Source organism: Peromyscus eremicus, chromosome 7, assembly GCF_949786415.1.
Source record: "Peromyscus eremicus chromosome 7, PerEre_H2_v1, whole genome shotgun sequence".
In the NCBI taxonomy this organism is placed as follows: domain Eukaryota; kingdom Metazoa; phylum Chordata; class Mammalia; order Rodentia; family Cricetidae; genus Peromyscus; species Peromyscus eremicus.
In genome coordinates this window covers 112,938,910-112,952,847 of record NC_081422.1, presented here as the reverse complement: position 1 = coordinate 112,952,847, position 13,938 = coordinate 112,938,910, and the positions used below count along the sequence as shown (strand labels likewise).

Genomic DNA, 13,938 nt, shown 5'->3' with positions numbered 1-13,938 from the left:
TACCAACTAACTACAGCTCCAGCCCCAAGATCAGTGGTTCTCAACCTGTGGGTCACGATCCTTCTGAGAGGTTGAATGACCCTTCCCAGGGATCACATATCAGATAGCCTGCATAATATATACTTACATCATGATTCATAACAGTAGCAAAATTATAGTCATGAAGTATGAGGGGCTAATAAGCACAATCAGGAGGTGATAGAATGAAAGGAAGGATTGTTTACTGCAGCACTTGGGATCTCTTCAAAGCAAGGACACGCTTGGACACAGGAAGCCATGGGATCTTACTGGGAACATGTGCATGCTCACATGGGGAAAGACACCATTGCATGTAGAGGGCTGCACATTCCTGATCCCGCCTGTTTTCCTATTATGCTTCTTTATAAACCACATGCCCTAAAATGCCAGATGGCAAAGCTCCCTGGGGTTGGGCCAGAGAGGTTAGCATTGTAATGAGATTATTTATTAAGAGCAAAGTTGACTGTAGGACACCTATGGGAATGACTCACCATGACTTTTGTATTTTGGTTTTTGTGTGTGTGCGTTTGCAACCCCTTGTTAGTAACAAGAAACAACAAACCCCTTGAAGCTGGGTTTGTAGTCATTTAGAGGCACAACAGTCTCTTCCCTTTCAAGCACAGACACTTGTGCCTAAAAATGTCCTACCTAGTGGGCAACACCCATCTTCTGTCCTGTTGTGCAGCACCTGACACTTCATGGTGGTGGAAAACTCAGCTTTCCTCAAGAATGCTGCTCCTAGAATGTTCTAGCAGCACTAGGCATTTGGAATGCCTACTTCTTGAGATTCTTGCTTTCCATTAAATTTTGTTTCAGTGGAGGGGGCCTAGACAGGGTCTAATGTAGCCTCGGCTGGTTTTAAACTTGAAAAGTAGGCAAGACAGCCTTGAACTCCAGATCCTCCTGCCTCCACCTCCCAAGTGCTGGGGTTATAAGTATGAACCATTATACCTGGCTTTTCCATCGAATGAAATAGAGAGTCTCAATGAGAGATTGTCTAAATCAGATTAGCCTGTGGACATGTCCACAAGGGATTGTCTCATGTGGACTGACGTGGGAAGACCTGCAGCTCTCCGTAGGTGACACCATTCCCTAGGCAGGGGATTTTACAAGTGGAGAGGGTGCTAAGCACAGGTGGGCATGGGCAAATGTGTTTCTGTCTGCTCTTGACTGTGGCTGTGATGTGACCAGCTGTTTTACGTTCCTGCTTCCTGATCCCCTTGATGGACTGTAACCGGAATTGGAGCTAAAATAAACCAACACCTTCTCCAGGAAGTCGCTCCATCAGTGTATTCCACCACAGCAACAGAAATGGAACTAAGACAGCTCCCGAGGAACAAACACTCCAGGTTGATCCAGGCTATCACATGCGTTCACACATCCACATGCACACCTGACACACACGTGCACTCACACAACACATACATACATGTACACATATACACAAAGACAAGCAGTATGCTTCAGGCATACAAAAGAAACCAAAAATGTTAAGGACAAGGACAGAAAGAAATGGAGAAGAGAGGAGAAAACCAAGGAAGATGAAGGAAAATTTGAAAATCATATAATAATAAAATAATAATGAGCTGGTTCAATACTGAAACAGAAAAGGGAAAATACTTTCCAACAGAACGCAGAGGGAAAACTCAGAAAGTTTTGTGACTCCTGTGCAAAGACATTTTTATAAATAAAAGGGGCTAAACAAAAAAAAATCATTTTTTTAATACTTCAAAGTATACCACTAAGAAAGTGAAAAGTTGAGGGCTGGCAAGATGGCTCAGTGGGTAAAGGCATTTGCTGGACAGTCCTAATAACCTGAGTTCTATTCCTGGATCCCACAGTAAACAGGGTGTGGTGGTATAAACCTGTAACTCCAGCACTAAGAAGGCAGAAGCAGAAGTTCAAGGCCATTCTCAACTATATATACAGATCAAGGCTAGCCCAAGATACATGAAACACTGCCTCATGTAAGGCTTTTCTCTGTCCCACCCCATTCCACAGTCCTTCCTAAATTATCACTCAGAGGCTTATATTAATTATAAATGTTTGGCCAGTGGCTCAGGCTTATTACTAGCTAGCTCTTAAACTTAAATTAACCCATAATTCTTATCTATGTTTAACCACATGGTTTGTGGCTTGTTACTTCATTTTTTGCATATCTTGCTTCCTCAGCAGCTGGCTGGGGTCTCCCTGACTCTGCCCTTCTTCTCCCTGTATTTCAGTTGGCTTTCCTGCCCAGCCTTATTCTGCCTGGTTATAAGCCAAAATAACCTTATTATCAACCAATGAGAGAAACACATATACACAGCATACAGAAGGTCATCTCACAGCAGTCTCAAAAAAACAAGTGAAAAGCTCAGTCTTTGGAAAGACGATTCCCCTCACAGTAGCCAGAGGATGTGAGGTGGGGACCTCCGGGTCCTCCTACAGATGTGGTGGGCCACTGGAGCCTGCACGTCAGCATCTGCTGTGTTCTGTCTCCTTGCTCCCTGTCAGCCCTCCCTGACTTCCATCCTAGAGAAGCACACTGTTGTCTTGGAGTCTGCAGTTTTTTGCCCTCGTGCTGGGGTGAGGGGCTCCCACACTTCCATTTGAGGTCCCTGGGGTCAGTGACATGGAACCCAGAGCTGTTCTTTGAAATCCACCATCCTGGTTGTGGAGTGGGCATGCCTGTCCTTCTGTTGTCTGGATCTCTCTGGCCTTGCTCAATTCAGAGATATTCAACATTTTGACATTGGGACATGGCATTGTCATCTACAAGGTCACACTCAGCATCTATGGACTCAAGTTACAAAAGACAACACAAAACCTCATTTCTTTTCATGCCTTAGATAAGCTTATGATTTTTATCTTAGGTGGTATTCATGGCTATCCCTGGCCTACCACATTCAGTCAGTGGGTTGGATGCGCATCCTAGGAGCTTATGACCCTGCTTTTAGGAAAATGGGGAGGCAGGCAATGCCCTTGAAGATTCGAGAAAGCTTGATCTGCTTTCAGGAGTTGGGGGCTTTCTTTTTCTCAAACTCGCTCGTATATATGTGTGTGTACATATGTTCAAGTGTATGTGAGCACGAGTGTGTGCAGGTGAATGCGCATGTGTGTGCACATGCAGGTGGAGGCCAGAGTGTTGGGTGTCGTCCTGCATGGCCTGTGATATCCTCTCCACTTTGTTTTCTGAGGCCCGGTTTCTTTCTGAACCTGGAACTCAATGATTTGACTGTTCTAGCTGCGTAGTTCACCCTGAGGGTCCTCTGCCTGCCCCCCCCCAGCACTGAGGTTACAGGGCTGCTGTCAGGCCTGACCAGCGTTGACGTCTGCACTGCGGATCTGATCCAGCACTTTCTGCACCGAGCTCTCTAAGTGTCTCCTCTTTGTGTGTTTTGTGCTCTCCTGGGGTTTGAAAAAAAAAAAACAAACTGTGATTGTCTTGGTTTTTGGCTGACCTGTCACTGTGATTGGGCGGGGACCCAGTCTTACTCTTTAAGTGGGTAACACATTCTAGATCTAGGGAGCCCTGATTCGTTCCTCCAGCAGGAAATCATTGATCAGCGAATGTGTCTGTCACACTGCAGGCTCCTTTGCCTTGGTAGACACTGTTAGACACTTGTCCCCCACCTACATGACCATGGGTGTGCTGGTAAGATGCTTGGTCATCCCAGGGCCTTATGTCCTACATAATCTGTGTGCTGCGTGATCACGTAATTTGCACATGCATGGCATAGCTCTGTAAGCCCATCTGTGCATGTGTGTGTGGGAATCTATAAAAGTGGGTTCCACTTATTCCTCCCCTCTCTTCCTGCACGGTCATTCCATAGGCCTAAGCATATCTTTCCTATTCCCTTCCCTTAATAAACTTTTATAGTGGGTTTTGTCGTACCTGGTGGCTTTTCTCGAATGGTAAACAGCGCAGTTTAATGAATAACATTGCGCTGCTTATGACGCCTCTGCTAATGGGGACAGGTGAGTGGGGCTAGGGTGTTCAGCACTAATGAGGATATCTCAAACAGGTGTAAAGAGGTGTTGAGACCTGTGGGACACTCTCAGAGACCTTTGAACCACCCCAGTGCCTTGATAAAAAGGATTCTTTCAGCCATCTAGGAATCCCAAACTGTCCAAGAGTAGCACTGGGAATCCCAAAGTGTGTAAGCTTCCAGCTTGGGTCCAGGGACTCAGAGTCGACACCTCCATCTCCATCCGCAGCGTGAAGCTGTTGCCATGGCCCCAAACCCCCTGCCTCTTGCCTGCTAGTGTGCAATGTAGTGCTCTGGAGGACAGAATCCTGGTTCATGGCCAGAAACCAGGATCTGGAAACTTTTGAGATCCTGCCTCCAGTGTTGATTGCAAAATGCTGTGAAAGACCGAAACATTCCAGTTTATACTTCTGGGAGGGGCTTCAGAAATGTGCACAAACTCTTTTTTAAAAAATTACATATTTGAAACAAAATTTTATTTTGTAGCCCAGACTGGCCTTGAACTTGCGCAGTACTCTCTTGCACCATACAGGTGTATATGGATAAGCTATAAGAAGGAGGAGTTTTGGAGTTCATTGACCGGGTTTTGAGAAACTGGGAGGTGGTGGGGTGACCTCAGGAAGACTCCCCTTCTGATTGGCTGCAGAAGGGGTAGGCGGGATTTGTGAAAAATGTAAAGCTCCAACTGGCTCTGCCCTTGTGCAAACCACGGTTCTTTATTCGCCCTGGTCAGCTCCCTGCGCCCAGGCAAATCCTCCGGACCCACCTCCACGATGCATCGGCTGCAGGTAGTGCTGGGCCACCTGGCCAGCAGGCCAGAGTCGAGCTCCGCGCTGCAAGCCGCTCCCTGCTCCGCTGGCTTCCCACAAGCCTCGGCCTCCGACGTGGTGGTGGTGCACGGACGGCGCACCCCCATCGGCCGTGCGGGCCGCGGCGGCTTCAAGGTGAGGTCCCTCCGGCGGGTGAGGGGCGCAGAAGGCGGCCAGTGCGGGTGGGATCCTGCCCTCTGGGTGAGGTGACCGCACAGTCCCCTGGGTGGTCATGCAGGAGCGGGGCTCACCGCCGCTGCGCTTCGCCCTGCAGGACACCACCCCGGACGAGCTTCTGTCGGCCGTGTTGACCGCGGTTCTCCAGGACGTGAAACTAAAGCCTGAGCTGCTGGGCGACATCTCCGTGGGTGAGCTCCCCTGCCGGGCCTGCTCTGGGTCTTTCCTCCCTGGGTCTCTTCTCTCACATCAGAGACCTGAGTTTACTGAGGGGAGGGACCGGGGCACAGAGATCTGAATGAGCCCCTGACAGCCAGTCTTCAGCATAGAGCCTTGGGTCCTCCCCTCGAGGCACATCTGCTCACTGAGTGGACGTGGAAAGCAGGAACGCCCTGAGATAGATGCTCAGATGTTCCTGGAGACTCCAGGAGGTGGGAGGCCACGGTTCTCCACCCACTCTGTCATCCTGTCTATCAGAATCATCTGGTCTAGCCCCGGTTCGGTTACAGGTGTAGACGGGGTTCACCCTGCCCTAACCCCTGCTCTTCCCTGAACTAGAACAGTGTAGGACAGGGTTTCCTGGGGGGTGCCAGCCTGTTCACAGTGACACAGGGCCTGGAGGAGGACCCTTGAGGAGGCTTACAGACTCTCTTCCCTCACCCACAGCCCTACTTCCCTCAGCTTTCAGGCTTTGCACTGTGCGCCTCTTACCCTAGAGGCTCTCCTGTTGCCAGGCAAGCAGGCCTCCCGCCCAGCTGTGCTGATTTAGAGGCGCATGCCTTGGCAGGCGGGCTGGTGGCCCTCCAGTGCAGGCGGTTGCTAGCTGGCTCCCCATTCCTCAGACTCAGCCTCCTTGGCCTCACATGAACCTCTGTGCAGAGGCTGTAGATTCCTGGAAAGATCTAGAATGTTTCCTTTCTGGGACGTGTTTTACCTTAGGCCTCAGGACACCTCCTGGCACTGAGTAAGGGCTCTTCTGTCCACAGGCAATGTGCTTCAGCCCGGGGCCGGAGCCGTCCCTGCACGCATAGCCCAGTTCCTGAGGTAATTCTTCTGACTCCAGCTCTAACTGTCCTCCACGATGGCTGGGGGCCCTGGTGCTGGAGACTCATCTGCGTGTGGTGGAAGATTGGGCTGAAAGAAGATACTGAGGCTACTAGAGAACACTGAACTCTGTCCTATGAGCATAACCTTTCCCCTACTTAGAGGGGGTGTGTCCCTGGGACCACGGCCAAGGCACCCAGGGCTTGGGGACTGGAGCAGAGCCTTCTCCGTGGCCTAAGTTTTAAACAAAGCCAACTTAACACATAAGAGCGTGGAATCATATGACCAACGCCAAGCAGTGCATGCTTCCACTCTTAGCGTCTGGAAGTCCAGGCTTGTCCAGTCATAGCGGCTTGGGGATGGTGTAGCATGGGGTGGGGGTGTACCCCAGGAAGAGCTCTACCCCCCCCCCAGACAACTAAGCAGTGGTTCATTCACTCCCCTTTGGAGACGAGGACCCCATTCCTCAGTCCTTGCTGTGTGGGCCAGAAGTAACAGCAACACTGGCCAGTGGTGGGGCACATCTGGCAGCTGGAAGGGTCAGACTCAGCCTGGGGTTCAAGGTCTCCACACCTCTCTGACTGGAGACTCGTCTTCCGTTGGCTGTTTCCGTGGACCACAGGCTGCCTGCCTGTTTCTATCTGCCCTCTGCCCATTCTGCCCCCATGGAGTTCTGGCTCTGTCAGCTCTCCCGGTCCTGGCTAACCCTGTCCAGATATGCCCCAGCTCTCAGGCTTCAAATGGGTGTGTTTCTTGTCTAGTGGGTGACCTTGTTTTTCCCTGTTGTGTGGCTTTGGCGTCTGGTCCTGCTGTCTCAGTCTCTGTGTGTTGCTGGCGAATCCACTGAAATCCAGTACTGTCAGGCCCAAGCCCTCAGAGGGTGCTTCATGCTTAGGGACTGTTTAGGGGACCTTGATGGATTTGATAAAGGGTCACCAAGAGTTAGAGAATTAGGGCACATGGGAGGAATTCCACAGGCCTAGGGAGCCATCCTCCTGAGGTGCCCTTCAGAACTTGCCTTGGAGCACCAGTCCTGGGTTCCCCCGTCTGCCTGCACACCAGAGTCATTCTAGTTCCTGTGTGTTCATTCTCTGGGGTTCTTGGTGTGTCAGTCAAGGGGCCTGGGGTGATCCTACACCTTTACCATGTTGGCCATGGCTTGTATGCCACCTTGGAAAGCAGCTTCAAACAGCTGGAATGGCTGAACCCAGGGAGCCCCAGAGCAAGAGTGAAGAATGAACATGCCAAGGGGGGAAACGGTCCACAGAGGAGAAAACTGGACACCCTGAACCAACTCTGTGGTTACTAGAAAGGTCAAGGAGTGGGGATGAATGGTGGCCCAGTGTTGAAATGCAACTGTTGTGTCTTAGCCTAGCAACAGGCCCACGTCTTTGTCCTCAGAGGACCACAGAAATGACTGCTTTTCATTGTCGAGTCCTCAGGGCGGCAGAAGGAGATTATCTGTGGCCCACAACAGGTTTCCATTGTCTGCGTTGAGAAGAACTGTGGGACAGATGAGAATGTGCTTGGGGACCCTGGGTAGTCAGGCACTGTGGAGACAGGTCTGCACAGTGGCTTCTCCTGCTCTTCTGGATCTGCCCCAGTGGGGGCAGGGCTGCCTGTTGTCCTGGTCTATGCACATCCTGCTGGGGCTCTCTTGTGGTGCATAAGTCTCGTGGACTTTCTGTGAGACACTCACATCCAGGGCTAGCTGCACGTCCAGGGCTGACTGCCATCTCCCTTCTGTTCCAGTGACATTCCAGAGACTGTACCTTTGTCTACTGTCAACAGACAGTGTTCATCGGGGCTGCAGGCAGTGGCCAACATCGCTGGTGAGTTGTGACTGCGGGTGCCCATGAGCATGCCCTGACCTTGGTCCTTGCCCCTCAGGGCAGGGAGGAGTGGAAGAGCACCCATTGTCACACCCTGTTGTGGGTATTACTTTAACTGGGCAAAGGTGTGTTACATTTGTTTATGCTGTGGAATAGTACTTTAACTGGGCAAAGGTGTGTTACATTTGTTTATGCTGCAGTTGTTTAATTATGTAAAGATGTGTTGCTGCTTCACCTTGCCTGCCTAAGGCACCTGATTGGTCTAATAAAAAGCTGAATGACCAAGCTAGGCAGAGAGAGGGGGATAGGTGGGGCTGGCAGGCAGAGAGACTAAATAGGAGAAATCTAAGGCTCAGGAAAAGACAAGAAGAAGAGAACAGAGAGGAGAGGGACATGCCTAGGGCAAGCAGCCAGGCAGGTGGCAGCCAGCCAGACATTGGAGGAAGCAGTGAAAGTAAGACAGACAGAAAAAGTAAAAACCCTGAGGTGAAAGGTAGATAAAGAAAAACAGGTTCATTTAAATTTAAAGAGCTAGCCAGAGGTGAGCCTAAGCCAGGCCTAGCGTTCATAACTCATAAGAAGTCTGTGTGTCATGACTTGTGAGCTGGGTGGCAGCCCAAAAGAAAAGGCCTGGTACAACACCCCAAGCCTTTTTGGGTGCTCCTGGGTCTTCTGTGAGGCTTTGGTGAATGTCCCCCAAGAGCAGGGAGGGAACGGGCTGTGCTGATCCAGGCCAGGCCCACTCTGGCCAAGGATGGTTATGAAGTGCTTTTGTTACAGGTGGCATCAGAAATGGGTCTTATGACATTGGCATGGCCTGTGGGTAAGACTGTCTTCCTGCCGGACCTTATTAACCAATGCAATTAATCAAACTAATTTTGCTCTCCTCAGCCATGGTTCTCCCTGCCTACCATGGCTACTGGCTGCGCTGGACTCTCACAGAGGCAGCCTAGGAGTTGTGGAAGCTCTGAGTGTAGTGGCCTCTTTGATTCTTTCTTGCAAATCTGCTTGTCACGTTGGAAATCTGCAGCACTTGGACGTTGCCTGTTGCACTGGCTGATTTTCCATGCTCCTGAGAGAAGTGGCAGAGTGGACCCCCTCAAGTCAGGGGCGTTTCCTTGTATATCAATGTTCATCTTCCTAGGCTGTTGCCTTGTCTGCCACTCCAGCACCACGGGAGAAATTGCAGCTGATACTGTGTTCTGAGGAACATGCTCACTGTCCCCTCCACTCACACCCTTGTTTCTGCCTCTGGGGTAAAGAGCTGCAGAAATTATGCCTGATGGTGGATCCAGGAAAGAACAGAGCGCTGGGGCCACCTGCTGTTGGAAGACAGCCTGGGAGAGCCTGGAAGATGGCTTCCATGGGCTTTGGAGCTGGCTCCTCCAGATTCTGTAGAAGAGCTTTGATAGAAAGCGTTGCTGGCATATGGTCAGGTCCTGGCTGCCTGCACTGGGTTTTCCTGACCTGTGTGTCAGGAGGAGGACAGCCAAAGTCCACAAATGGGGACCATGGTAGGCAAGGGTCACAGCCAGCCTGCCTGTTGCAGTTCCTTGTGTTTGTCATAACAAGGAGAGCAGATGTGGCCGCTTGAGGGGAAAGGATGGGGCTCCGTGAGGCCCTCGGGATTCTAGTCCCAAACAGGTTGAGGATCCTGGTTCTGGAGACAAAGCAGCTGTGCCTGGAGGATGCCCACATCACCTGAGCATCCCCTAGCATTTGAGAGTGCAGCTCTCCCAGGACTGAACTCCGGGACCAGATTGTCTAGTTGGAGTTCATGCTGGTGACCATGACCAGCTTCCTCTCTTGCCAGGACTTCATATCCTCACCCCTCTTCAGCTCTGTGGATGTTGTAGGACAATTAAGTAGAGTCGCAACCAAAGCTGACTGTGAGATACAGATCATTTGGTCACACAGTTTGACAGGTTCTGGGTCTGTAATCCCAGCTGAAGCAAGAGAATTTCAAGGTCAAAGCCCACCTGAGCTACTTAGCATATCCGGGGCTGAGGCGGTCTAGCAAGATCCTGTCTCAAGATGAAATTAAAAAAAAAAAAAATTAAGGCCCAGAGATACAGCTTAGCCGTGTAGTGATTGCCTACCACGTTTAAGGTCCTGTAATTCCAAAAAGAACTGAAGAGTTCATGTTATGCTGAACTTGGGAGAGAACTTAGCCAAGGCTTCTGGCTCCCCATCAATGTCTGATCCCTCTGCACAGGCCACCAGACCTTTTTCTCAGCCATCCCACCTACTTGCCAATCTACACAGGCCAGATCTTTCTTTGATGTAAATTTAGTATTTACCATTTCTCCCTTCTCCCTCTGACTCGGGTACACCAAGGGCTGAATCAGACTGATTTGGTATGTCCTGTATTGGAGAGAAAACTGGAAGCTGTCCCTGGGGACCACCACTTACTTAGCTCCGTAATGCACCATGCAGCAGGACCCTAGAGCGGGGGCCGTGTCTGGTACAGTACTGTGTGTTGGGCAGGGGAAAGACGGCTCAGCCACTGTGCAGTCCCTGCTCACTGGCCAGGTATCTGCAGCATACCTGGAGGGCTCCCTGGCTATTTATTGCCCAGCACTTGCCACACAGCTCGTCATCCCTCGGGCTTCCTACTAGGGCTGACAACTCACTCCTCCTCCTTAGGGTGGAGTCCATGACCCTGTCCCAGAAAGGGAATACTGGGAATATTTCTTTACGCCTGCTGGAGAAAGAGAAGGCCAGAGACTGCCTGATTCCTATGGGGTGAGTGTCCACAGGAGGCTCTGTGTGTGTGTGTGTGTGGTGTGTGTGGTGTGTGTGTGTGTGTGTGTGTGTGTGTGCGCGCGCGCACGCATATACCCACTCACCTACCACTCTGTCCTCAACCAGAGACCAAGGAACTTTCTCCTCTGTGGCTGGCAGTGCCAGGCCTTGAGGCCCTCAACCTCCATCCTTGGAGTGCCACGTACAGCAGGGACCAGGTGTGGGGCTGATGCAATCCTTGGCTTTCCTCTCTTTAAGCATCTGAGTCCTCTCTGAGCCCCCCAGTATGCAAACACCTCCCGTGTTGTCCCCCACTCTGAGGTGCCCAGTCACAAGGAGGATGGTGCCAGATATCCCCCAAAACCTCTGTTGGAGACCTGGAACATTGAGAAGGATGTGCGGAGAACTGAAGTTCTGAACGTGTTTGGGAAGGACTCAGGCCTATGAGATGTAGCCTGGGAAATCTGTTCTCTACATCTCCATTGTCTACCGTTACATTTGTGACCTCTGGACTTTGCCAACATCCAAGGACAGGGATCCCTGGCTGCATGGCCATACGAAGAAAGGCTTGCAGTGGGCAGTGATCTGGCTTTGTCCAGACCCTCTCTCCAAAGGCATCCTGGAGCCATAGGAAAAGTTGATCAAGTTGACCAGCTAGTGTGCCCAGCACCTCTGCTCCTGTCCTTGGGATGTGACTGGGCAGGAGATCATGCCCTCTGTAGGTCCCACACACAGGCTGCCTGTCCCCCATAAAAAATGTTTCCTTTGCTATGTGCCTCTGAGGGTCTGACCAGCATGGGTGCAGCTCGCTATGGGACAGGAGCGCCACCTTCTGAGTCCTTACTTCTGTCCCTGGAGCATGGACTGGAAACCCTGTCTCTGACCTGGATGCCCAGAAGTGCACGCACAGGCCTTCAGTATGGCCCTGGCTCTCAGGCCAGCAGACCCACAGCCTCCTGCTTTACTGTTTGTGTCTAGGATAACCTCGGAGAACGTGGCTGAGCGGTTTGGCATTTCACGGCAGAAGCAGGATGCCTTCGCTCTGGCCTCCCAGCAGAAGTGAGTGCAGCGGGGATGGGCTATTGATAGGGCTGAAGAGTGGCCTGAGCTGGGAAGTCAAGGTGATGTAAAGTGTTGACTAGCCTCATGCATCTAGGTGGGAGGTGGAGAGGTTCATCACCATTGTTGGGAGGTTTTCTCAGTCCTCCTTAACTGTACACTCTGAGGTCTGAGTGTCCTCTCCCTAACTGGGCCTCAGCCCTTCCCCCACCCCATTCCTTGCGACATAAAGAATAGGACCCTGTTCTGACCAGACATGGTGTCCACTGGTGATCCTCAAGCCTGCAGTATGGGACCTGTGGTGCTAAAACCTAGTCCTCCTAACATAAGAGGCAGACCTGGGCCTGGAGTGGTGACCTGAGTCTGCCATTCAAGAAAACCAGAGCCTCCGGCCAGGGGGAAGCACCAGCCTTATTGTGGAAGAGACCACTGAGCAGGCTGAGTGACTGGTGGATGAAGAGCTCTGAACAGAGCAGCACCTCTAAATGTCCTGCTCTTGATTGGGAAAGCCTGGAGCTGAAGATGAAGAGTCTAGGAAAGCTTTGGCATGCCTTTCCCTGCCAGAGGAAGGTGGTGTCCTGAGGGACCCTGCAGTCACTTGCAGCTCCGTCAGGGGCAGAGCAGTCCCTGGGTTGCACAGCCTAGGGCTATGTGTCTTCCCGAGTTAGCAAAGGCCAGGGACAGGCAGGAAATGGCCACAATGAGGCCTGAGGGTCGCTGTCCATGGTGCTGGCAGGGCAGCGAGAGCCCAGAGCAGGGGCTCTTTCCGAGCTGAGATCGTGCCTGTGACGACCGCAGTCCTCGACGACAAGGGCAACAAAAAAATCATCACCGTGTCCCAGGACGAGGGCGTCCGCCCCAGCACCACCATGGAGGGCCTGGCCAAGCTGAAGCCTGCCTTCAAGGACGGAGGCTCCACCACAGCTGGTGAGCGTGGGCCAGGAATAGGGTTGATGGAGGTGGCCTGTTCTACTCTGAGAACTGGAGCTGACCAGGCCCCGTGGCAAAGTGATGGTGGAGGGCTGGCTCTCCTCAGCTCGGCCTGATGCCTCCTCGCCCCACCCTTCCTCCCTAGGAAACTCCAGTCAGGTGAGCGATGGAGCAGCTGCCGTCCTGCTGGCCCGGAGGTCCAAGGCTGAAGAATTGGGCCTTCCCATCCTTGGGGTCCTGAGGTCCTACGCGGTGGTCGGTGTCCCTCCTGACGTCATGGGCATCGGCCCTGCCTATGCCATCCCTGCAGCTTTGCAGAAAGCAGGTGAGGCGGCTCCTTCTCATCCTGGACCTGGACCCCTCATTCCCTGTATCTGGGACTGGGGTGTGCTGGGTTTGACCCTGCGGGTGCTCTGGAATGAAGGTGGGTCAGGCTAGCACCGCATATCCAAGGCCTCCCTGACCTACCGTTGGAACCCCCTCGCCTGGCACACACGGTAGACCCCTAGAGCCGCACTTGGGGTGGAGCCCAGAGGAAATCCAGAGTCCTGCCTGTGACTGTCAGCTCTGGTCTGTATCTTGCCTGCAGGGCTGACTGTGAATGACATAGACATCTTTGAGATCAATGAGGCCTTTGCAAGTCAGGTGAGCCTGGGTGTCATGGTGGGGTCGATTGGGCCAGCGGTTCAGAGCAGATGGAGGCTTCAGCTACTGCTCCGGCTCCTTCCAGGCCCTCTACTGTGTGGAGAAGCTGGGGATTCCTGCAGAGAAGGTGAACCCCCTGGGGGGTGCAATAGCCCTGGGCCATCCCCTGGGCTGCACTGGGGCAAGGCAGGTGGTCACGCTGCTCAATGAACTGAAGCGTCGTGGGAAACGGTAAGGCTGCTGCTTGTGGAGTGTTGTGGGGATGCCCGAGCCGGGGTGTCAGGAAGCTGGGGCTTGGGGAGGTGAGCACACACAGGTGTTCTGAACTAGGCATGGAGTGGTGACACTTGTCTTCCTGATGGCTTGCTTAAAAGGCAGCATAACCTATGGAAGGTGTCTGCCACCTGGGTGTGTGTCTGTCTAGGGCTCAGTTCCCACAGATCTATTCTGCTCATGTGTCTATAAGACGCAGCTCTGCCTGGTGGGGGCATGGGCTGGGGTCAAGCTCTGCCCAGCCAACGCGGGTTCTTTTCCCCAGGGCTTATGGAGTGGTGTCCATGTGCATCGGGACGGGGATGGGAGCCGCTGCTGTCTTTGAATATCCTGGGAACTGAAGCCCTGGCTGCAGGCGCCGCCCAGAGAGTCCTACAGTGGTGGCCAGAGAGGGACTCTGCAGAAGCCACCTGCATGGGACACTCAGCACTGGGG

General features: G+C 52.4%; 1 protein-coding gene across 1 annotated transcript; it reads left to right on the top strand.

Annotated features, from left to right (window-relative positions):
• The first annotated feature begins 3,643 nt into the window (after window positions 1-3,643).
• On the top strand, window positions 3,644-13,938 carry LOC131915699 (3-ketoacyl-CoA thiolase B, peroxisomal-like). The gene is made up of 14 exons (XM_059269101.1): window positions 3,644-3,655; window positions 4,267-4,274; window positions 4,669-4,933; window positions 5,073-5,166; window positions 5,962-6,019; window positions 7,772-7,851; window positions 8,632-8,674; window positions 10,498-10,596; window positions 11,575-11,655; window positions 12,392-12,582; window positions 12,731-12,910; window positions 13,175-13,230; window positions 13,316-13,461; window positions 13,769-13,938. The coding sequence occupies exons 1-14, from the start codon at window positions 3,644-3,646 to the stop codon at window positions 13,842-13,844; spliced, it is 1,389 nt and encodes a 462-aa protein (XP_059125084.1). The 3' UTR covers window positions 13,845-13,938.